At 37.2% G+C, this 24,568-nt stretch overlaps 1 protein-coding gene across 3 annotated transcripts in view; it reads right to left on the reverse strand.

The window, feature by feature from the left end:
* The window catches only part of Rfx7 (regulatory factor X7), a 92,332-nt gene that overhangs the window by 40,578 nt on the left and 27,186 nt on the right, over positions 1-24,568 (reverse strand). For all 3 annotated transcript variants that reach the window (XM_060384779.1, XM_021637977.2, XM_021637980.2), the window contains exon 3: positions 8,155-8,188. In XM_060384779.1, coding sequence (XP_060240762.1) covers positions 8,155-8,188 — 34 coding nt within the window. The remainder of the gene's footprint in view (positions 1-8,154; positions 8,189-24,568) is intronic.

Raw genomic sequence — 24,568 nt, forward strand, 5'->3', positions numbered from 1 at the left:
AACATTCTAGGTGCTTTTTATATTTTAGCAACATGGAACTAGACAGTAAACAAAATTTATCCACATGATGAAGATAAGTGCTGTAAGAAAAAAAGAGCGTAATTTAAAACAAAGTGTTCAAAGGCCTTGCACAATGGCTGACCTACAGCAGAGATTCCCACAAAATATCATTATTCTTTGTTATATTCAGCTTTGTTATATTTTGCTTTCTCTTGACTGGCTATTGTGATGGCCAGTAATAGGGGGTAATATACATTACTAAGAAAAAAACAGAGGCTTTCTTCCCACTTTCTGTTCTCATATAGATAATTATGGTTTCCCTAATTCTATAAAAAACGACTCTAAGTAACACAAACTCCAATGTGAGGCATTGCAATACAAATAGAGAGCACTTGAAAATATTTTTGCTGAGGATATAAAACATGTAGGGTCTGAGAACACATGACAGCACCTATTGCTTCTGGAAAAGAACTCAGGTACAACTGCTGACATGTAGGAAGATAGGTGTGGTGTACAACACAGACCAATTTTCCCCCCGTGAACTATTCCATTTTGAGACAGAAAAACCAATTCAAGAATCTCTGATATAAGCTGAGCACGGTGGTGCACGCCTGCAATCCCAGCACTCAGGGAGGCAGAGGCAGGATCTCTGAGTTTGAGGGCAGCCTGGGCTACAAAGCAAGTCCAGGACAGCCAAGGCTAACCAAGGAAACTTTCAAAAAACCAAAGGGGGGTATAATTTAAAAAATTAGATATAAATTGAAACAAATTAAAGTATTATTCATTAATAACATAATTAAAAAGACAGAAAGTGCAAAGGCCTCTACATAAAAGTAATGTATTTACAGGGCTGGGAAGTTAAGGGCATTAGCTATTCTTGCAGAGGACCTGGCTTCAGTTTCTATCACTGACATATTGGCTTACAACTTCTGCAACTCCAGCTCCAGGGGATCCAACATCTTTTTATGGACTCTGCAGTCAATATATACACATGGTACCTCTATGTATATGCAAACAAAACAGTCACATACTTAAAATAAAAATATAATCACAGTATTTAGTTGGGGTAAAGAGTGAGTATGAAGGACAAAAGATGAATATAAATATGGACAATAAGGTACTAGACAACAAAACAAATACTTAATTGCCATACACCATAGCAACTAAAACTTTAAAATTTAGGAATAGTTTTAAGAAAATCTGTATGAAATCTACAGAGAAAACTACAAAGGTGAATTGAGAGATATTATGGAAGAACAAACTAATAGTGACATCCCAATCTCATACCAGAAGACTTTGATAGCGTCACTGCAATTCCAATAAAAATATCAACGGGACAATTTTTCTAAAAATAAAAATGGAAAAAGCAATTCTAAAATGTGTATGGAAATAGCAAAAACTAAGTTGTTTATGGATCTATTGCCCAGACTTCATATAAGGTGATAGTAGACAAATCAATGGGGTGATGTCACTGATGAGAAGGGAAAGACAGTCTAGAAAAAGACCTGTATTATAATTATTTTTGAGACAGGGTTTCTCTGTGTAGCCTTTGCTGTCCTAGACTCAAACTCACTGTGACTCGCTCGCCTCTGCTGCTGGGATCACAGGCATGTGCCATGACTCTTGGCCCTGTATTATAATTTTTGATAGGCTGGAGGAGTCTCAATGGTGGGGGGACTGGATACCCATTCAAGGAAGTGGTAAAAATCACCTGAAGCCAAAATCAAAATTAAAAATGATTCAAAGATCAAAAAGAAAAGGCTAAGCTATATAAATTTTAGAAGGAAATATGTTAAAATTAACATGGGAAAGATAAAATATTAGGAAAAGTAAGGTTAAGATGTTGACAAGGCTGGGGAGGTGGTGTGGCACTGGGTTTTAATTCCAGCACGTGGGAGGCATGGACAGAGACTTGCATCTCTGAGTTTGGTGCCAGCCGGGTCTAGGACAGTCAGAGCTATAGAGAAAACCTGTCTAAAACAACAACAAAAAGAGTACAAAACAAAAAACCAAACCAAACAAAAGATGTTTGTAAATGCTTTTAAAAAACATTTACAGAGTTCTTTATATATTCTGGATATTAGTCCTGTGTTGGCTGTAGGGTTGGTGAAGATCCTTTCCCAATCTGTAGGCTGTTGTTTTGTTCTGTTGACAGTGTTTTTGCTTTACAGAAGCTTTTTCAGTTTCATGAGGTCCCATTTATTGATTGTTGATCTTAGAGCCTGAGCTACTGGTGTTCTATTCAGAAAGTTATTTCCTGTGCCAATGATATCAAAGCTCTTCCCTACTTTTCTTCTAGTAGATTTAGTGTGTCTGGTTTTATGTTGAGGTCTTTGATCCACTTGGATTTTAGTTTAGTGCAGGGTGATAAATATGGATCTATTTACATTTTTTTCTACATGCAGACATCCAGTTAGACCAGCATCATTTGTTGAAGATGCTATATTTTTTTTTCCATTGTATGGTTTTTGGTTTCTTTGTAAAAAATCAAGAGTCTGTAGGTGTGTGGGTTTATTTCTGGGTCTTCAACTACATTCTATTGATTCATTAATCTGTTTCTATGCCAGTACCATGTACTTTTAATTACTGTTTTTCTACAGTACAGCCTGATATCAGGGATGGAGATACCTCCAGAAGATCTTCTATTGCACAGGACTGTTTTAGCTACATTGGTTTTTCTTTTGTTTTTCCATATGAAGTTGAGAATTATTCTTTCAAGATCTGTTAAGAAGTGTTTGTGTTTTGATGGTAATTCCATTGAATCTAGAGCTGGTGGGAGTGCAAACTTATACAACCACTTTGGAAATCAATCTGGCTCTTTCTCAGAAAACTAGGAATAGTGCTACCTCAAGATCCAGCTATACCACTCTTGGGCATACACCTGAAAGATGCTCTACCACACAGCTCAACTATGTACATAGCAGCTTTAGTCATAATATCCAGAATTTGTAAACAACCTCGGTGTCACTCAACCAAAGAATGCATACAGAAATTGTGGTACATTTACAAAATGGAATACTACTCAGCTTTTAAAAACAAGGAAATCATGAAATTTGTAGGCAAATGCATGGAACTAGAAATGATCATCCTGAGTTAGGTAACCCAGAACTAGAAAGACATGCATGTATATACTCATTTATAAGTGGTTATTAGCCATATAAGATAAACATACTAAAATCTACAGACCTAAGGAAGCTAAACAACAAGGAGAACTTAGGGAGGATGCTTAAATCTCATTCAGAAGGGCAAACAGGATCGACACCAAAAACAGTTGAAGAAAGGGAACAGGATGGGAAGCTACCACAGATGTCCTCTGAAAGACTCCATCCAGCAGGGGATGGAAGCAGATAAGAGAGACCCACAGCCAAACTTTGGACAGAGCCCAGGGAGTCTTATGGAAAAGGGGGGGAGGGGTGGATAGAAGGACTCAGAGGGTATAGAAACTCCAAAAGAAGACCAACAAAGCCAAAAGAATCTGGGTCCAGGGGGCACTGCAGAGACTGATACATCAACCAAGGACCTTGCATGGAGAGGGCCTAGAACCCCTGCTAAGACGTAGCCCATAGGCAGCTCAGTCTCCAAATGGGTTCCTTAGTAAGGGGAACAGGGGCAGTCTCTGACATGGACTGGATTGCCTGCTCTTTGATCACTTCCCCCTGGTGGGGTGGTCTTACCAGGCCACAGAGGAAGAGGATTCAGGCAGTCCTGATGAGACCTAATAGGCTAGGGTCAGATAGTAGGGGAGGAGGACTCCCCCTTTACAGCGGACAAGGGGAGAGGAATATGGAGGGGATATAGAAGGAATATTGGAGGGAGGGTGGAACTGGGAGGAGATGCTACAAAGTGAATAAATTGTAAAAAATAATAACATTTACAGGATGACACAAAATGGTCAAAAAGGTCAGCACTGTGCACCTGAAAAACAACTAAAGGAAAAGAGTACTTAAGTGATTAAAAAATATCTGAACTTTAGTCAGTAACTATCAGAGTCCCTAGTATTCTGGCTTGAGGCTGCTGACATGACCTCGTATTATCTGATCCGAGCAAGTAATGCTACCAAAATGAAGCTGCCTGTGGCTAAATGAAGCAGGAGGTAGGGTCAGATGCACACGACCAATTCATAGAAGATTAACTCCACGGTCAAGTAACTGAAAGAGACTGACCCCTGGACTGCCCTAGACAGTTGCTTAAATTGTACAAACCCTCTCTCTAACAAACAGAAAAAAGAATCTGACTGGGCACTCAATAATACCCAGTAGGAAAGCACTGTAAATACACACGTGTACACTAAGGAAAAAAGATTTTTCCCAAGGTGACCTTTGGGAAACCACAAACCACTTAAAGTGCATGTGTATGGACTGATTCTCAAGCAGATGACTGTAAAAAGAAGACTGCAGAATAAATCATGTGTAGTAAACATTATGTTACGTAATCAAGAGATGCTATGTCAGTCAAGGAAAGATCTACCCCCTTCAGAGAATGCCTCCTTTTCCCTTTGTAACTAAAAGCCTTTGTTAACACAGGAGCTTGATCCATATGCTTTCCATTATGCTCTATGGCTGTACTTGGCTTTTGCTATCACTAAATCAATGACCTTCACTACTGCTTCAGTGTTTTGCTCAATTTTTTAAGAAACAAAGAACTGAACACTGCATCATGAAAGAAACCCAAGACTCTTTCTAGTATCATAAACAAGGAAAAACTTTAGTACAAGTCAGATAAAAAACCTAATTAACAGCATTTTTTAAATAGTCTACTTTGGCTGCGAACTCACAAATCACCTCGCTTCAGCTCCTGAGTCCTAGGTTTAGAAATTGAAGAAAAAAAAAATATATATTTAATGTAGATTGGTGTTTTGACTGCATGTATGTCTGTTGAGGTGTCAGATCCCCTGAAAAAGGAATTACAGACATGAGGGTGAGCTGCCATGTGGGTGATGGGAATTGAACCCCGGTCCTCTGGAAGAGCAGTCAGTACTCTTAACTGCTCTCCAGTCCCCTAGAAAAATTTAATATAGAAACCAGAGTAGAAAGAAAAAAAAAAAGAAAGAAAAAAAGAAACCAGAATAGAGAGAAAGAGAATAAAGAACAGTTTCTGAGACCAGAATAACATCAGTGATTTATATTATGTACAATCAAAATTTTAAAAATGGGGTGAAAAACCTAAGGAACAGAAAAGTACTTGAAGAGACAATGCCTGAAAACTCTCCAAATTTAACTAATTTACTGAAGATGAATTCAATAAACCCTGAGTAGGATGATACAAAGTAATCTAAGAACCAGAGTTTGTGGGCAAGTTAACAAGAGACAGAATGAATACAAAGAAATTTATGTAGCAATTAAGAGAAAAATAACTCATCACACTCAGGAAAACAATGATGGACTAACTGCTCACTTCACATCAGAAACAATAAAGACTAGAAGGCAACAAAATAACATATTCATAGCAATAAAAGTGTTAGCAATAGTTCTACTTCCAGCAAAATTATCTTTTAAAACTGAAAGCAAAAATAAAATATTACACCAAATGACTTATTTATCAACATTCCACGTGGAAACCTGTTTTCTGTAATTTCAAAAATAAAGTATATTATTTAAAATAATTAACATTTTTGATCATTTGAACAAACTTCTTTAATGCTCTACTGGATTGATGAATAGGCTAACTAGTCTTCTACTTCTAATCTTGCATTCTTTCAAAAATTAACATATGTAAGTATTTCTAAGGTTTAGTTTTTTTGCTTTTTTTTTGGAGACAGAGTCTTTCTATGTGATCTGGTTGTCCTGAAACTCTCTATGTAGATCAGGCTGGCTTTGAACTGCTCCTGTCTGTGCCTCCTGAATGCTGGGATTAAGATGTGTGCCACCATGCCTGGCTTAACAACATTTTTAAAAAATCTGAGCACTCTGCCCCTTTGCAAGCCTTGTATTTGGCTTCCAATGCCCTGAGGATGAACCCCTTTTCCCTGTGCTAGCTAAGCACACCAGAGCTACACCACTCCCGACACTACTTCCTCTAATTCTGCTATCACTCCCCTTCCTTCCATTAGTTTTAGCTCACTGAAATCCTTATATTTTTCAAGTATTCAAAACTCATTCCTAATTTTGATTTTGTTTGTTCCCCTTTGTCTACAATGTATTGCTGGCAGGCCACAACACAACATTTATCTGTCTGTCTGTCTGTCTGTCTGTCTGTCTGTCTATCTATCTATCTATCTATCTATCTTTATTGCTTGTGTGTGTGCATGTGTATGCCATAACATGTGTATGGAGGTCAGAAGATACATCTGTGGAGTTGGTTCTCTTTTTACTTGGGTTCTGGGAATGGAACTCAAGTTGCTAGGCTACTGCACCAAGCGCTTCTTTATCCATCAAGCCACTCGCCAGACCATGGCTGGCTTCTCAGGTCTGCTCATCTATCATGATTTCAAAGAGGCCTTTCCTCATCACACCCATTAAGTTTACTCTGGCCACCATCATTTATTTGCTTCATTGTGCCCCTTTCAAATTTTATGATGGCATTTATCAATATCTGCTATTTCAAGCTCATTTGTTTAATGCAAAATCTTTTGTTCTTATTTAGCATTTTGTAATTAATATTGCTCATCTTCTTCCTATTCTCTCCATGATGAAAAAACAGAAATAATCCTCTAATGTATGCCTTATAGAGACCTAAATCTAAGACTATCAGTTATTTTACTTGTAAAAGAGAGGCAACAAGATTACCTATTTCAGAGGATTATTGTAAGACAAACAAGTAGAGGGGTAAAGGAACAAACAAACAAACAAACAAACAAACAAAATGGAAGCCAGTGAATAAAAATAGGAAGTGAAAAAGGTACAGGTAAAAACTCTCTGCAAAGCCATTCTTCAGCCATTAAGTTGGAAATATATAGAACTGATTATATTTTCCCCCCATGAACAACTGTTATTCATTCACCTTCCAAGATACTACTATGCTAACAATAATAGAAAAAAAAACTAGTAAGATATAATATTCTTATTACAACACCAGCTACTTCAAACCATCCAAAGAAAACCCATAGAATTTGGACAGGAGAAAGTTCTGAAATTACAAAGAAAGGGAAATAGCTATCTTGACAATGCATAATTAATAGTGGCAAAGCTGTTGGATACTCTGGCACACAGTGCAGCCTAGACGCCTGTGAAAGCTGATAGTATTAAGACTTACTCCAGCAGTTGCCTATGTGTGTGTGACAGAGCAAGAGAGAAAGATGGCATGTGTGTGTGTGTGACAGAGCAAGAAAGATGGTGTGTGTGTGTGAGAGAGAGAGAGAGAGAGAGAGAGAGAGACTCATGTCTCATTCAGTAGCCAGTTTTCAAACTTTAAGTCATCTTGCCTTCATCTATGTAAGTTCTGGGATTACAAACCAGGCAAGATAGCTTAGTTTTCTCTATACATTTAAAAGGCCTGCAGACTGGAGAACTGGCGCAGCAGTGGTGGGCTCTTGAAGAGGACCCGACTTTCTAACACCCACATCAGGGTATTACTCAATGCCCTGTGACTCCAGCGCTAACAGGTCCAACAGCTTCTTCTGCTGGGCAGGCAACTACACACATGCGGCAGGTACTCAGACATACTCATTAACAAAAACAAAATCTTCACAAGGCCGAAGGAACTATCAACTTAAAACTATTATTGTGGCTTAAATTCTTAAGAGCTACAACCCAAAGATGAAAATATAATAACAAAAACAAATTCAGTAACAATAAAGTAAATACTTAGAGGGTTTTAAAAGTATAACCGAAATTTACACTATCTTTGTGTAATTTGAATTATGTAAGCTGAATTCCAAGAGGTTAGCCATCAAAACAATGATGACAAAAGGTTATCTAATAAATCAATCTACCAAATGTTTTCTTTAAATAATTTCTTGCATAGTAATTAGAATTTTTTAAATTACCCTTTTAATTAAATATTTAAGTAATTTTTCAGTAAAGGTCAATAAGAATCAAAACCACAATTGCTTCCAGTTGTGATTTTAGGACTTATGAGCTACATACAAGAAAACAGAGAGTTGATAATAAATATACCCTGAGGATTGTTAAATATAAAATTTATTCACAAAATTCAAGTGGTATTTAGAATCTATATTTATTTAAAGAATGGCAGATTGTTAGGTATTGTACTTACCAAAATGCAGTCCACTTTAGATTGTACAGTTTTGCTAAAAGAAAAAGAAATTTAGAGTTAATAACAATAGAGCATTATTAAATATAACAACTATTCTTAAATAGAAACAGTAATTATACACACTACGAAAAACTGAAGCATCTTATTAAAATTAAGTACTCATTAAAAGATAAATGAATGCGAATGATGCAAAATGTTTAGATACTATACACAGTGTTAAAAGATAGCACAAACTAAACTACCTTTCATAGAAAGTCTAAGAGCCAAGTAGATGCAACAAAAGCTAGTTATGAGCAGAGAAGATGCTCAATAGTTGTGAGTACTTGCTACTCTTGTAGAGGACCTGGTTTCAGTTCCCCCCACATGGTAGCTTACAAGGACTTGTGACTGCAGTTCCAGAACCATGCATATGGTGCACAGACATATACACATACACACTATTAAAAAAAAAACAAAAAAACAACCCAGCTATTTGACAAGTTATAATGTAAATATCAGTATCAAAATGACATTTCAGTTAATGTATAATGCACCCAATTTGTATACCTAAAACTACATTTCAACTTTGTAAAAGTGACAAGAGAAATAGCATCAAGGTATGATGAAATTAAGTTTAGTTGTAAAATTCAGATGTCTGAAAGAAGAGTAATAGGTACTTATAGGTAGTTAGGGTTGAAATTCTCATTCAATAACCCTGTAAAAGACTGATATATTCTTGGTTTTTAATTTTTGGAGACAACAGTTTCTCTGTGTAGCCCTGGCTGTCCTGGAACTCAGAGATCTGTTTGTGTCCACCTCTCAGCCATCACCACCTGGCTACAAAAGATTTTTATAGCTTTTAGAATCTACTGTGTGTGTGTGGTTTCACTTATATAGTGTATTATTGGTGAACAGCTACCGTGTACTATTTTTCTTTAGTCTCAACTTCTGAAGTATGGCATAAAATCAGAAACTGATCCATAGAGTATTAAAAAGTAATACATCCAAAATCTAGCTTTCTCTTCAAACCTGGTTAATTCTGCCCACTTTTTTTTTTTTTTTCTCTTTTTGCCAGGGCAGTGGTGGCATATGTCTTTAATCCCAGCACTCAAGAGTCAGAGGCAGGAGGATCTCTGTTCCACTTCTACTGTCTTTCTGACCTTACCTATTAGCCAATTCTTCAATCTTTCAGCTCCAGGCCTCAATCCAAACTAGCTGCTAAACCTGAGTCTTTGTGTTGACTGTTTCCGACAGATTCTAAGATTAATCTCATAATTTATTTCTTCCCTTCCATCGCTGCCTTTGTCATTTAAAATATTTCTGACTGCCAGGGCTCTTAGCTTGCTTTATATTCAACATTTACTGGACACACACTGTCTTCCCAAGGGTGACTATCATTAACCTGGTATGTAACTTTTACAATTTCATAATTCAATACTCAAATATGTATAAGCAACATATGCATATGTTCTGTGGTGCTTAGATGCTTATATAATGTAAAATGTTTACATTCTGTAATTCACATTATTTTCTGAGGCCCTTTTATGCTGATATTCTTATTAATCTTAACTGTTGAAAAGTACACCATTATTATCAAATTTAGCTCTTCACTTATTGAACAATATATACTTTCTAGTTATCCTACCAACAATACTTCAAAAAAAAAAATGCTTGTGCCTGTAACTCTTGACCCACATACAAGAATATCTTAGTCATAAATCTAGAATTTGGTTTTATGTTAGTATAAATACATCTTTTCAACTTGATATCAAATTATTCTAGACTAATGCATCCATTTGTACTTCTATCAGCAGTGTATTACAGTTCCTAGTTTCTATTCAGATTTATTTTTATTACTTTACATCATATGCCTATGCACATGAGTGCAGGTTCCTGTGAAGGCTAGAGGCATCAGATCCTCTGGACCTGGAGTTTCAGGCAGTTGTGAGTTCCCTGACATGGGTGCTGGAATTGGAACTTAGAGCAGTATGGACTCTTAACTACTAAGTTATCTTTCTAGCTAACTGGTTTCTATCTTTTTCAAAGGATGTAGGAGTAATAACCTTCGAAAAAGAAATAAATTATAAACCAAGTATGATGCTATACACACTTTTAGTGTCAGCACTTAAGAGGTAAAGGCAGGAAGCTTAGAAGTTCAAGATCATTTTCCAGCCATGTAGTGAGTTAAGGACCAGTCTGGGCTACAAGGGATTTTGGATGCTATAAAAATGAAACGCAAGGTCTATGTGTTGGAAGTATCAGTTAAGAAGACATTTGCAGTACCTCTGATAAAAGATGCCCAGAATACATAAAGAACTCTTGTGAGTGGAAAGCAAAGACAGGGTAACCCAATTAATAAATATGTAAAAAACTGAACTAGAAATTTCATAAAGAAAGAATATACAGATGTCCAATAAGTGTAAGAAAAGATGGTCTACATAATTAGGCACTCAGGAAAGAAGGAGAATACAATGATATATTAACAGCATACTACCAAAATATTAAAAAAATAAGCTATGATCAAAAATTCAAGCGAGAACACATGCTGGAGAAGATGTGGAAAAAGGGGAACCCTCCTCCATTGCTGGTGGGAATGTAAACTGGTACAACTCAGAGACTGGTTCTTTCATCACCTCCCTCTGACTGGGGAGCAGCCTTACCAGGCCACAGAGGAAGACACTGCAGCCAGCCCTGATGAGACCAGATAAGCTAGGGTCAGAAGGACGTGGAGGAAGACCTCCCCTATCAGTGGACTTGGTGAAGGGTATGGAGGAGATGAGGGAGGGAAAGTGGAGTTGGGAGGGGATGAAAGAGGAGGCTACAGTTGGGATACAAAGTGAATAAACTGCAATTTATAAAAATATAAATAAAAAATTAAAAAGTGAAAAACTAAAAACTAAAAACATTGAGGGCTGGCAAAATGACTACGTAGGTAAAGAGGACACTTTCTGTTAACCAAGTTTGATACTGGAACCTTACAAGGTGGAAGGAGAAAACCTACTCCACAAAGTTGTCTTCTGATTTCCACCATACAGGCTTGGGCACACATGCATGTACACAAATGCACACATACATCTCACACACAAAATAAGTGAATGTAACTGAAAACTAAAAACAAAATAAAAACTGAAAAACAAGTATTTTGGCGAGGATATGGAACATTCAACACCCATACATTTTTAGTGAGAATGTAATCACCAAAACCACTTCAGTGGGACTGAAGAGATGGTTCAGAGCACTGGCTGCTCTCCTAAAAGATCAGGGTTCAAGTCCCAGCACTCACATAACCACCTGTTGCTTATAACCACCTGTAACTCCAGTTCTAGGGGATCCAATGGCCTATTCTGGCCTCCTGGAGTTCATACAGAACAATTGTGTGTGGGTCTTTAGTCTCAATCTAAATATTTTCTTCTTTTCTTTCAATGTAAACAGAATTTCAAGTCAATAATGACAGTTCAAAATATCAACAGATGAGAGGATCCAAGATGGTGGTGCGAATCACACACTGTGTCTGATCAGCAGTGAATGCACAGCGATCAAAGACTGATCTGTGGGCCCCAAAATACCAGACCGGGTCTTCCAGTTGTGAGGAAACCCTGCAGTGAGGGAAACAATCAGACCCGACCTCCAGGCACCCAGCTAAGCCCCAGAAAAGTTTCTGGGTTCCCGAAGGCTTGGAGTCTCCAGTGTTTAGCCACATCTCTGTGTGCTGTGCTCACTGGCAAGTAAATATCTTCTGGGCACCTGGCACACAGCTCCAACCTCAGACCAATGGGCGCCTGGGAGCCATGAGATCAGCCCCAAATGCCACTCCAAAGCCCTAGGGAGACTGACCAAACCTCTGGGCTTGCTGGTTCTTCAAGCAGGCAAACATAGCATCTGAGTACATTGTCTGAGCAGCTGCAGCTCATTAACTTGAGAGGAAGAAAGCCAGTGACAGTCAGCTGTCTCTGGGACTTCCCATGGTGAGAAGAGAGCCCCTGGGCTCCTGAGGAGTCCAGCTAGTCCACAGGATCATACACCTGAGGAGAGCTTTAGCAATTCCTTGAGAAAGACCTGCCAGCCGGAGACCATACCCACCAATCTGAGGAGGGCTCCCTTGGGAACAACCAGCATCCTGCCCAGGGAAGTTCCAGTACCACCACCCCTCTCCCTAACCCCCACACACCAGAAAGTACCAGCCAATGCCTGAGACAGCCAGATGGGTAAAGGCCAGCATAAAAACACAATCAATGAAAGCCAAAGCAATGACATCTCCAGAACCCAGCAATCCAAGGACAAGCAGCCCTGGATACCCTAACACAAGTGAAACTCAAGAAAATGACCTTAAATCTATGCTTATGAAAACGATACCAGAGGAAATGAATAAAATCTGTAAAGAAATATAAAAAGATACAGTCAAGCAGATCGTGGCCTTTAATATTTAAATCACTAAAAGAAATAAAACAAAAACAAAGGAAAGTTCAAACAAACAGGTGAAGGAAATGAGTGAAAGGCAGGAAAATACACACAAACAGGTGAAGGAAATCAACAAAATGGTTCAAGATCTGAAGATGGAAATGGAAACATTAAAGAGGGAGAGGGAGAACTTAGGGAAGAAAACAGGAAATACAGGGGTAGCATCTCCAACAGAACACAAGAGATGGAAGAAAGAATCTCAGGTATAGAAGATACAATGGAAGAAATTGATGCATCTGTAAAAGAAAATGTTATTATCTAAAAAATTCCTAATACAAAACATCCAAGAAATCAAGGACACCATGGACAGACAAAACCTAAGAATAGAGGAATAGAGTAAAAAAAGATTCCCTTCTCTAAGGCCAAAAAATATGCCTATAAGCATACAAAAGGTCGATAGAACACCTAACAGATGAGACAAAAAAAAATCCTTCTGCCACATAATAATCAAAACACTAAATATAGAGAACAAAGAAAAAAATACTAAAAGCTGCAAGTAACATATAATGGTAAATCCACCAAGATCATACCTGACTTCTCAACAGAGACTATGAAAGCTGGAAGGGCCTGGACAGATGGCATGCAGACCCTAAGAGAACACAAATATCAGCCCAGACTACAATACTCAGCAAAACTTTCAACACCATAGATGGAGAAAACAAGATATTCCACGACAAAAATTTAAACAGTACATACCACAAATCCAGCCCTTCAGAAGATACTAGGAGGAAAATACAACCCAAGAAGGTTAACTACACCCAGGAAAACAAAGGAAATAAATAACTTCACTGGAGTCAACTAAAAGTAGACAAACACACAAACACACTACCACAACCAACATCAAAATAAAAGGAACTAACAGCCATTGGTCATTAATCTCTCTAAACATCAATGAACTCAACTCTCCAATTAAAAAAAAAAACAAAACAGACTAACAGAATGGGTGTGTAAATAGGACCCAACATTCTGCTGCATAGAAGAAACATATCTCAGCCATAAAGATAGATATCACCTGAGAGTAAAGGGCTGGAAGAAGGTTTTCCAAGCAAACGGACCAAAGAAACAATCAGGAGTACCCATTCTAATATCTAATAAAATATGCTTTCAACTCATATTAATCAAAAGAGATGAGAAAGAACACTTTATACTCATCAAAGGAAAATTCCACCAAGAAGACATCTCAATTCTGAATATATACACCCTAAATACAAGGACACCCACATTTGTAAAAAAAAAAACATTAATAAAGCTTAAACAGACAGATACCCACATATTAATCATGGGAGACTTCAACATCTCACTCTAACCAAAGGACAGGTCAACCAAATAGAAACTAAACAGAGAAACAATGACTCTAACAGATGTAAGGAATGAAATGGACCTAACAGACATCTACAGAATGTTTCACCTAAACACAGAGGAATTTACCTTCTTCTCAGCACTTCACAGAACCTTCTCCAAAATAGACCATACAGTAGGCCACAAAGCAAGCCTCAACAGATACAAGAATACTTAAATAATCCCTTGTATCCTAACAGACCACCATAGAACTAAAGCTGGACCTCAACAGCAATGGAAATAGCAAAAAGCCAACACATCCCCAACTCTCTACTCAAAGACAGTTATGTCAGGGAAGAATTAAAGAAAGAAATTAAAGACTTCCTAGAATTCAATAAAAATGAAAGCACAATATACTCAAACTTATGGGACACATGAAAGCAGTGGTAAGAGGAAAGTTCATAACACCAAGTGCCTTCATAATGAAATTTGAAACATCTCATACAAGCAACTTAATGGTACACGTGAAAGCCCTATGGGGGGGGGGAAGAAGCAGATACACCCAAGGAGAGGAGACACTATCCAAATCAACAAAATCAGAAATGAAAAGGGGGACATAATGACAGACATTGAAGAAATCCAAACAATCATTAGGTCGTGCTTCAAAAGACTATATGCTACAAAATTTGAAGCTAAATAAAATAGACAATTTTCTTGATAGATTCTACTTACCAAATCTGAATCAAGATCAGGTAAATAAACTAAATAGTCCTATATCCTCTAAGAAAATAGAAGCAGTCATCAAAAGTCTGCCATCCAAAAAAAGCCCAAGCCAGATGGTTTTAGCGCAGAATTCTACTAGACCTTTAAAGAACTAATACCAATTTCTTCAAACTATTTCACAAAATAGAAACTGAAGGAACATTACCAAACTCATTCTATGAGTCTAGTTTCCTTGATACCTAAACCTCACAAAGAACCAACAAAGAGAATTTTAGAACTTCCCTTAAGAACATTGATGCAAAAATACTCAATAAAATACTCTTAAACCGAATCCAAGAACACATGAAAGATATCAGCCACTATGACCCAGTAGGATTCATCCCAGGCATTCAGGGGTGGTTCAATGTATGGAAATCCATCAATGTAATCTACCATTTAAACAAATTGAAAGAAAAAAACCTACATGATCATCTCTTCCAATGACAAAAAAGCATTTGACAAAATCTAACACCCATTCATGTTTAAAGACTTGGAGAGATCAGGGATACAAGGTACATACCTAACCAGAGTAAAGGCAATATACAGCAAGCCTATAACCAACATTAAACTAAATGGCAAGAAACTTAAATCAATTCCATGAAATCAAAGACAAGGCAAGGCTATCCACTTTCTTCGTATCTCTTCAACATAGCACTTGAAGTCCTAGCTATAGCAATAAGACAACTAAAGGAGATCAAGGGGATACAAATTTGAAAGGAAGAAACCAAAGTATCACTATTTGCAAATGATATGATAGTATACATGAGTGACCCCAAAACTTCTATCAGGGAACTCCTACAGCTGATAAACACCTTCAGCAAGGTGGCTGGATAAAAAATTAACTTAAAAAAAAAAAAGAAAAATCAATAGCCCTCCTGTATACAAAATACACACAGGCTGAGAAAGAAATTACAGAAGAAATGCCCTTCATAACAGCCACAAAAACATAAAGTATCTTGGTGTAACTCTAACTAAGCAAGTCAATGACCTGTATGACAAGAACTTCAAGTCTCTGAAGAAAGAAACTGAAGAAGATATCAGAAGATGGAAAGATCTCCCATGCTCATGGATCAGTAGGATTAACATAATAAAAATGGCTATGCTACCAAAAGCAATCTACAGAGTAAATGCAATTCCCATCAAAATACCAACACAATTCTTTACAGACCTTGAAAGAACAATTTTCAACTTTATATGGAAAAGTAAAAAACCCAGAATAGCTAAAACAATCCTGTACAATAAAAGATCTTCTGAAGGTATCTCCACCTCTAATCTTAAGCTGTACTATTGAGTAACAGTAATAAAAACTGCACAGTACTACCATAGAAACAGACTGGTGGATCACTGGAATAGAATGAAAGACCCAGAATTAAACTTACGGACACCTGATTTTTAACAAAGAAACCAAAAACTATACAATGGAAAAATGACAGCATCTTCAACAAATGGTGTTGGTCTACCTGGATGCCATATATAAAAAATGCAAATATATCCATATCTATCACCCTGCATAAAATTAAAGTCCAGGTAGATAAAAGACCTCAACATAAAGCCAGACACACTAAACCTGTTAGAAGAAAAAGTGGGGAAGAGCCTGCAACTCATTGGTACAGGAGACAATTTCCTGAACAGAACACCAACAGCATAGGCTCTAAGATCAACAATAAATGGGACCTCATGAAACTGAAACGCTTCTGTAAAGCAAAGGACACTGTCATCAGAACAAAATGACAGCCTTCAGACTGGGAAAAGATCTTTACTAACCCTACATCTGACAAAGGGCTAATATCTAGAATATATAAAGAACTGAAGAAGTTAAACACCAACAAAGCAAGTAATCCAATTAAAAAATGCAGTACACAGCTAAAAAGAGAACTCTCAACAGCAATATCGAATGGCAGAGAAACACTTAAAGAAATGCTCAATGTCCTTAGCCATCTGGGAAATGCAAATCAAAACGACGCTGAGATTTCACCTCACACCCATCAGAATGGCTAAGATAAAAAACTCAAGTGACAACACATGCTGGAGAGGTTGTGGAGAAAGGGGAACCCTCCTCCATTGCTGGTGGGAATGCAAACTTGTAAAACCACTTTGGAAATCAATCTGGTAGCTTTCTTAGAAAATTGGGAATAATAGTGCTTGCTACCTCAAGATCCAGCTTTCCCACTCCTAAAAGATGCTCCACCATTCAACAAAGACATTTGCTCAACTATGTTCATTAGCTTTATTTGTAATATCCAGTTGCTTTTGGTCATGGTGTTTCATCAGAGAAACAGTAATCCTACCTAGGACAACAACAACAAAGAAAAAAAAGAAAAGAAACAAAACCATAGCCTTTGAAAAAAAGGATTCTGATTCTGCAGCTATTTAAGAATGGAGAGGAGGGAGGGAGCTGCAGTTGGAATACAAAGTGAATACATTGTAATAACCAAACAGGAATATAAGTGGCTTACAAATAAATAGCTTTATTTATTTAGTTTTATATTAAAATTTTATTTTAGCATATATTATGAGCAATAAATTGCTTTCAAAATACCTGTTCTACCCATGTTAGTCTTGCAAAAATATAATACATAGTGTCTGAAATTTAAAAAGTTGTACCTTGTAATATGTCAAACACATGCAATTATACATATATATGTATGTATATGGAAAGATTAAAATGTAAGCTGTAAATTTATAGCTAAAACAAAAACAAAAAGAATGTAATATTAGAATCCAGCTGTTGCTCAGGCCACAACATCTGCAGCAGCCCACCCTCTGACAGATAGGACAGGCTTCTTCTGAGACACTGTCTGTGAATCTCTAGCTAACAGACTGCCAAGGGCCAGGGTCTCTCACCTGGGGAAGTGAGTTTACATTAAATGGAGTACTTCTGCCCACACATCCTGCTCCCAACCCCTTCCCAGAATTCAGCACGGGAATCAAGAAAGCCTGGATCCAGGCTTGTGCTATGAAACCACCTCATCTTGAAAAGATATGAGACTCCCATTTGAGCCTTTGGGGTCCTATGTGATTATCCATCCATGGCATCATTAACTTTTAATAAACTCCATACCCCCAACAATCTGTTTCAGTGTTCCTGCAGAACACCAATCTGAGATCTTTAACTAGCTATGTGTATTTTACTTACATGAAGCATTTATTTCCTTCTGAGGCACACAATTCTTTAGAATTTTTCATGCAAATTAAACATGATTTATATAAGTCATATTGCAAGTATGTAATAAATTCTTATTAAATGCCATATGTTATCTTTTAATACGAAAAAAGTATATTAAGATTGAGTATAACTTTTATAATATTTCAGTAACAGAAGATAATGACCTATCTACAAAGCTACACTATCCATATCACACCTACATCAAATAAAATGGCTATAAAATATAAGACAAACTAAAAATTTACCTCACATAACCACTTTACTTTCCTATTTATTTATTTGGTTTTTCAAGCCAGGGTTTCTCTGGGTAGCCTTGACTGTCCTGTACTTGCTTTGTACACCAGGCTAGCCTTGAATTCGCAGCAGTCTGCCTGCCTCTGTCTTCCAAAGTGCTGGAATTATAGGCATGCACCACCCTGCCCAGCCACTTTATTTTCTTATGCCCCAGAAAACAAACAAACAAAAAACCACTTATGAAAACAAATGTAAATGAGGATTAAAAACCTCATCAGTCTGTAAAGCTACCACTCTTCAGACTGGGCAAGCTTAAGAATACCGTGAGCCTTATAGAAAAAGCACAAAAACTAATCACAGCAAATAAGTTATGTACACAAAAATATTTTCTGGAAAAAAAAAGGACTGAAATTCCTACTAGAGGGTCAATTAAGTCAACAAACAAAGAGGAGAAGAGGGAGGGAAGGCAGGATTGGGAGAGGATGAGGGAGGAGGATACAGCTGGGATACAAAGTGAATAAATTGCAATAAATTTTTTTTAAGAAAAAACTGATAAAGGACTCTGTTAAGAGGATTAAAAACAAAACAAAAGACTTCAAGTTTCTGGTTCAGCATATAAAAACTACAAAGTCACCACTTAGTCCTCCAAGAAAGAAAATACTGAAAAATAAACAGAACTCCTCTTAGAGATCTGTCAGGGTAAAATCACAGGGCAGATCTAATCCCCTTGAACTTCACTGACTGACAGAGAATCACCAGCACAAACCTCTGTTAGATCCAGAATTTTAAGTGCAACCAATGGATTGTTGCAGGCTCAGAGTGGAAAGGCTGAGAGCTTTGTAATGGGAGGCTAGCTACACTTCCTGAGTTACCTTTCAGGGTTCAACAAAGTTTCCTTAGTGAATACTAGACTAGAAGAATTCCCCTTGTGACTCAGGTAGGAGGAGGGGGAAAAGGACTATTTTGAAAGATGCCAAAGACTGGTTGCTTTTTAACTAGTTCTACCTTCAAGAAAAACTAGTTAACCCACTGGAACATTATCTGAGCTGAATGAACCTGACAAAAGGGAGAATTCTAACTCTGGACTACTTGAGCTAGTCTGTCTCACTGAAGAGAATGTGTGTAACAGGAAAGGAACAAGAAAAAAAAAATGAAATGTACAGTCCAACAGGATGGGCTCATTGAAAGATTAACTTACAGGATTCCACAATGGTTTTTCTTCCCTCACATCTACTACTGCAGTGCCAAAGACCTACCTACAGCAGTTCCTTCTGCCGAGTACAGTAGAAGAAGTGGCAAAAATCTTGTTTCAAGACCAGGGCAAGCATCAGAATCAAACTAACAGGACAGGAGGCTAAATGAGAATCTGAAAATCAGACGGCAATGATTAAGATGCTGTAGTGTATCTCTATAAGGACAATGTAAACAAAAGAGATGAAGAAAATCTAGAGAGCAAAAGCGCTACAACACAAACCAAGTATTTCCACTTCAACAGGCTTACTTATAGACCAAAGAAATTTGAAGAATGAATCTGAGCTCAGAGTATCTCAAACAAACAAAAACAAAATAAAACCAAACAGACAAAAAAAAAAAAAAAAAAAAAACCACCAAAGTTGAAAAGCAGAAAAAAGCCAAAACAACAAATTGACAAAATCAAAATATGAAGAACTGTGAAACAAATAAAAAAACAAAACAAAATAACAACCAAAAGGTAACATTTGCTTAAATCTAAAAGGGTGGGGAAAAGGAGGTATCTTTAAAAATCAAAATGATGCAGCTGGGCAAGGTGGCACATGCCCGTCATCCCAGCACTCATGGAGGCAGAGTCAGGCACATCTGTTTGAGTTTGAGCCCAGCCTGGTCTACAAAATGAGTCCTCGACAGCCAAGCCTACACAGAGAAACCCTGCCTCAAAATAAGTAAGTAAATAAATAAATAAATAAAATGACAATGAAACCCTCCCAAATTAAAGTCTGATACCAAATCGAAGATCCAGGAAGAACACTCACTAGTAAAAAGGAAAAAAAAATCTCTAAATGAACAGATACCTGCAACTCTCCTCACAAATACAACCACAGTATTCTCAGACTTCAGTGGTCAAAGAGAGAAAGAGGGGGCACAGGGAAGAAAACATACTTTACCTACACAGGAACTGAGTTGAGAATTATATTCAATACAATGAGATATCACAGAATCAAGTTCAGAGTAAAGGATATCTAAAGTAGTGAAAGGAAAAACCCCTCCAAACATTAAAACTAAAAAAATCACCCTTCAAAACTGAAGGTGGAATATCTTCTCTTCTTACCAAAACCTGAGGAGGTTTGTGGACAGTAGTTCTGCTTTGCAAGAAATGTTAAAGGAAGTGCTGCAGAAATGGCTCAGCTGTTACGAGTGTTGCTGCTATTCTAAAGGACCTGGTTCCGTTCCCAGCATCCACACTGGGCAACTTACAAATGTCTCTAATTCCAGCTTCAGAGGATCTGACATCTTTTTTGAGCATCCGTGGGGACACATGGTGGACATATACACAAATAAAAAATAAGTATGAATGTTAAAAGAAATGAATAAAGACTGGCAAAGAGGAGAATCCAAGTGCACAGAAAGGAAGAACATCAGAATGCAAAGACATATGACGGTTAAGTTCCTTACTTTCAAGAGAATCAGCACATCGGTTTATTCAAAACAGTAACAACATATTCAGTTATACATGACTGCGGACACATTCCCCGTGCCTGCTTCTGTATGAATAAGTTGGGTAATAAAACAAGGGATGACAAGCAAGAATTCATGACTTTGCTACTTAAGGCCAAGCTCACCAGTATTTGTGCAGCAGTAGTTTTTTTGAAAGTAGGGTCAAATTAACAAACCAAAAACCAAGATACAAACACTGCCAGAAAGAAAAGAAACTTGCCTTACCTCCATTTTTTTCCCCCTGAGGTCTCTGTAAATCAACTAATTAATAGCTTTCCAAAGCTATTAAAAAAGGAATGGGTCTAGACGAGTGCACTAGTAAACTGCACCAAGCATGTTCACTGATTTTCAAAAAAAGAACAAAAGCAGTACAATGAAAAAGTGTTTAAATGGCAATGGAGCAGCTGGACAGCCACATGCAGAAAAGGGTAAGTAGACAAGCATTGGACTCCCAACAAAAACGAAATCAAATAGATTACAGAAGTAAATGTAAATGAAAAATATTTTGCAGCTGCTAGCAAAGCAGAACATCTTTATAAGCCCGTGTGTTCATATTGAGCTTATACTCAATATAAGCTCAATATGTGGAGTGTGGTGTGACTTTTCAGATGTAAAATCAAAGGCATAATCTATGAAAAGAAAAAAAATGATGAGTCGTACTTTATTAAAATTAAAAATGTGTTCTATGAAATAAACTGTCAAGAGAATGAAAAGACAAAAGATAAACTAGGTGATATAATACGTAGAAGATGAACCTGACGAAGACTATTAAATGCACTGTTAAAACCTGATCTTAATTCCCCCCGCCAAAAGCTGTAAGCTTGTAACTCAACATTAAAAATAGGAAAACCTAACACCAGGTGTAGTGGCACATGCCTTTAATCCTAGCACTCAGGAAGCAAAGGCAAGTGGATTTCTGAGTTTGAAGCCAGCCTGATCTACAAGCAAGTTCAGCACAGTCAGGGCTACACACACAGAAAATCTTTCTGGGGGGGGGGAGGGAAAAAGAAAGAAACAAGAACTACATGCAAACCTTAGCAAAGAAAATACACAGATGGCAAACAAGCAGGTGCATAGATGTTCCATGTATACACAGCTTTAGAGAAATGAACATTGAAACACAATAAAATACTGCTCTGCATCATCTATTAGAATGTCCAAAGTCCAGAAGCCTAGCACCATCAAATACTGTAATGACATAGAACACATTTTTACTGCCGGTGAGAACATAAGCTGGGAGAGCCTCTTCAAAGAAAAGTTTCTTACAAAATGAAGCATATTCTTAGCATATGTTCCAGCAATTGTACTCCTTGGCATTTATCCAAAAGAAGTGAAAACATGTGTTTACACAAAACTCAACACACATGTGTTTATAGCAGCTTGATTCATAATAGCCCAAAATTAAAAGCAATAAAAATGTCATTCTGATGGTGAATAGATAAATAAACCATGGGGAAATAATTCATCAACGGAGTATTATTCTTCAGCACTGAAAGAAATGAGCTTTGGAGCCACAAAAAGACCTGAGGAACATAACTAAATGCACATCAGTAAATGAAGTAAGCCAATGTGGAAAGAGCACATACTGTTTGATCTTACCCACCAACAGGCTGAAAAGGCAGCCTCATGAAAACAGCAAAAAGATCAGTGAGTGCCAAAGTTTGGGGAGAAACTAGAGATATACAGGCAGGGCACAGAGGAAGTTTAGGGCAGTGAGACAATCATGGGTACATGTCCTCACGAATAACATAGAGATAGTATCAGGAGTGAAGCCCAAGTGAATATGCACTGTGGAGATAAACGTATCAAAGTATCACTGGCATAGGATGCTGACAACAGAGGCAGCTATATGTGCTGGGCAACAGTGAGAATGCAGGTAATCTCTGTGCTCCATGAAACATTGCTACAAACCTAAAACTGCTCTAAAAATATGACCTAAAAAATAGGTTTACAGAAGACAAGCTTCAGAGTGAGAAAAATATTCCATATTAATATCTAGATTATATTTAGATTAAGACTTAGAATATATAAATATATAAGCACATACTTAGAACATATATAAAACTTATCAATTAAAAAGTGAACAAGCCAATAAGAAAACATTCAAAAGTAAATGTAAATATATACACACATACATACAATGAAGAACACATGAAAAGGATACTATACAACTATTAAGCCATTAGATAAATATACAATGAAGCCACAAGACAGAGCACTGCACACACCTATGAGAACAACAAAATTAAAAGAATGTCAACTCCAAAAATAGAAAAGGAACAGCAACAACAAAACAGGATCACTCAGACACTGTTGGTGGAAATGTTTTGCAATCTCTTTAAAAAATACAACTGAACAGGAATCTTCCTTTATTCTTGGGCAGTTATCCAAGAGAACTGTAGACTGCATTTACATAAAAACCTGAAAAAGAATGCCCGTAGTGACTAGCTTTTAAGAGCTCAAACTAAAATCAACCAGGAATTACCACAGGGAAATTGCTACACAAACTATGCTGCAGGTAGATCATGTTATAGTATTCAGCAATGAAGAGGAATAACTTGTTGATAAAATGAACAACAGACAAATAATCAGAGGATTATGCCAAGTGAAAAAGGCTAGTCCCAAAAGATTACTATAAAATTTGGTCTGTGTTCTTGAAATGGCAGAACTTTTAGAAAAGAAGGACAGAACAGTAATCACTGAGCGTTAAGGAGCTAAGGGTAAGGATACAGCATGTATGGTTGTAGGAGGCACCACTGGAACTTATGGATAATGCAGACTGTCCCGACCCTACCAACAAAAAACATCTTGGTTTTGACACCTAACTGAAGTGCTGTAAGATGTGACCTCTGGAGCAAACTGGGCAAAGTCCAGATGGAGGATTTTTCCATTTCTTAAAACTGTATGTGAGTCAATCTAAGTTCCTCAAAATAGAAAATTTAATTAGAAATTTAATATTAGCAAATGGAATAGTTATTCTGTTCTGAAATATGCATTTGTCTCTTTCATCTAGGAATTTGTATCCTATGAATATTTTCCTGTATATTTTGAAGGTTTTCTTTTTATTAGCTTATAACTGACTATAGATCAATGGTAAAAAGTAGGGTTATTTCACTTTGCTTTTAACACAACAGCCCATTCTTTCCTGTTCTACAACAAATGTCTTGTATACAGTTTTTCTAGGTTATTTAACTGTATGTAAACACCAAGCTCTACAGATGCTGTAGTTCTGCAGTCTTGAATGTGACACAGCTATTTCCTGAGCCCCTCCTTCTTTAGGTACATATTAACTACGCTCATTCACAGGAAGCTTAAATCACACTGGTTTTCTGAAATATACAGTTCATATTTAATTCGTAAGGAATCAGTCTGGGTGTGGCTGTATATAATGCAATCCCATTACTTGGGAGGCTGAGCAAGGAGGGTCTTAATTTCCACATTAGTCTGGGCTACAAAGCAATACTCTGCTCCAAACTCAAAATATAAAGAAAAACAAATAAAAAAAATTACATTGGGGCCAAAAAGAAGGCTCAGAAGATAAAGACCCTTACCACCAATTCTTGATGACTTTTCTTTGTTTTGGAGGAAAGGTTTCTCTGTATAGTGTGGCTATCCTGGAACTTGTTCTGTAGACCCGGCTGGCCTCAAACTCAGAGAGATTCACTTGGCTCTGCTACCCTGAGAGCCAGCTCCCCCACCCTTTTTGAAACTTTTGTTAAGGAAAATCTATTGTATTGTTAATTATTGAAGAGCCTTAACATGAACAGGTATCAAACTTCACTGTTTCTGTCTGCAAAAGCCCTCACATAGCTAGACACTGAGGGTGTTCTGTTGTTCAAGTTTGGA

The sequence above is a fragment of the Meriones unguiculatus genome, chromosome 6 (genome assembly GCF_030254825.1).
Source record: "Meriones unguiculatus strain TT.TT164.6M chromosome 6, Bangor_MerUng_6.1, whole genome shotgun sequence".
Lineage (NCBI taxonomy): Eukaryota > Metazoa > Chordata > Mammalia > Rodentia > Muridae > Meriones > Meriones unguiculatus.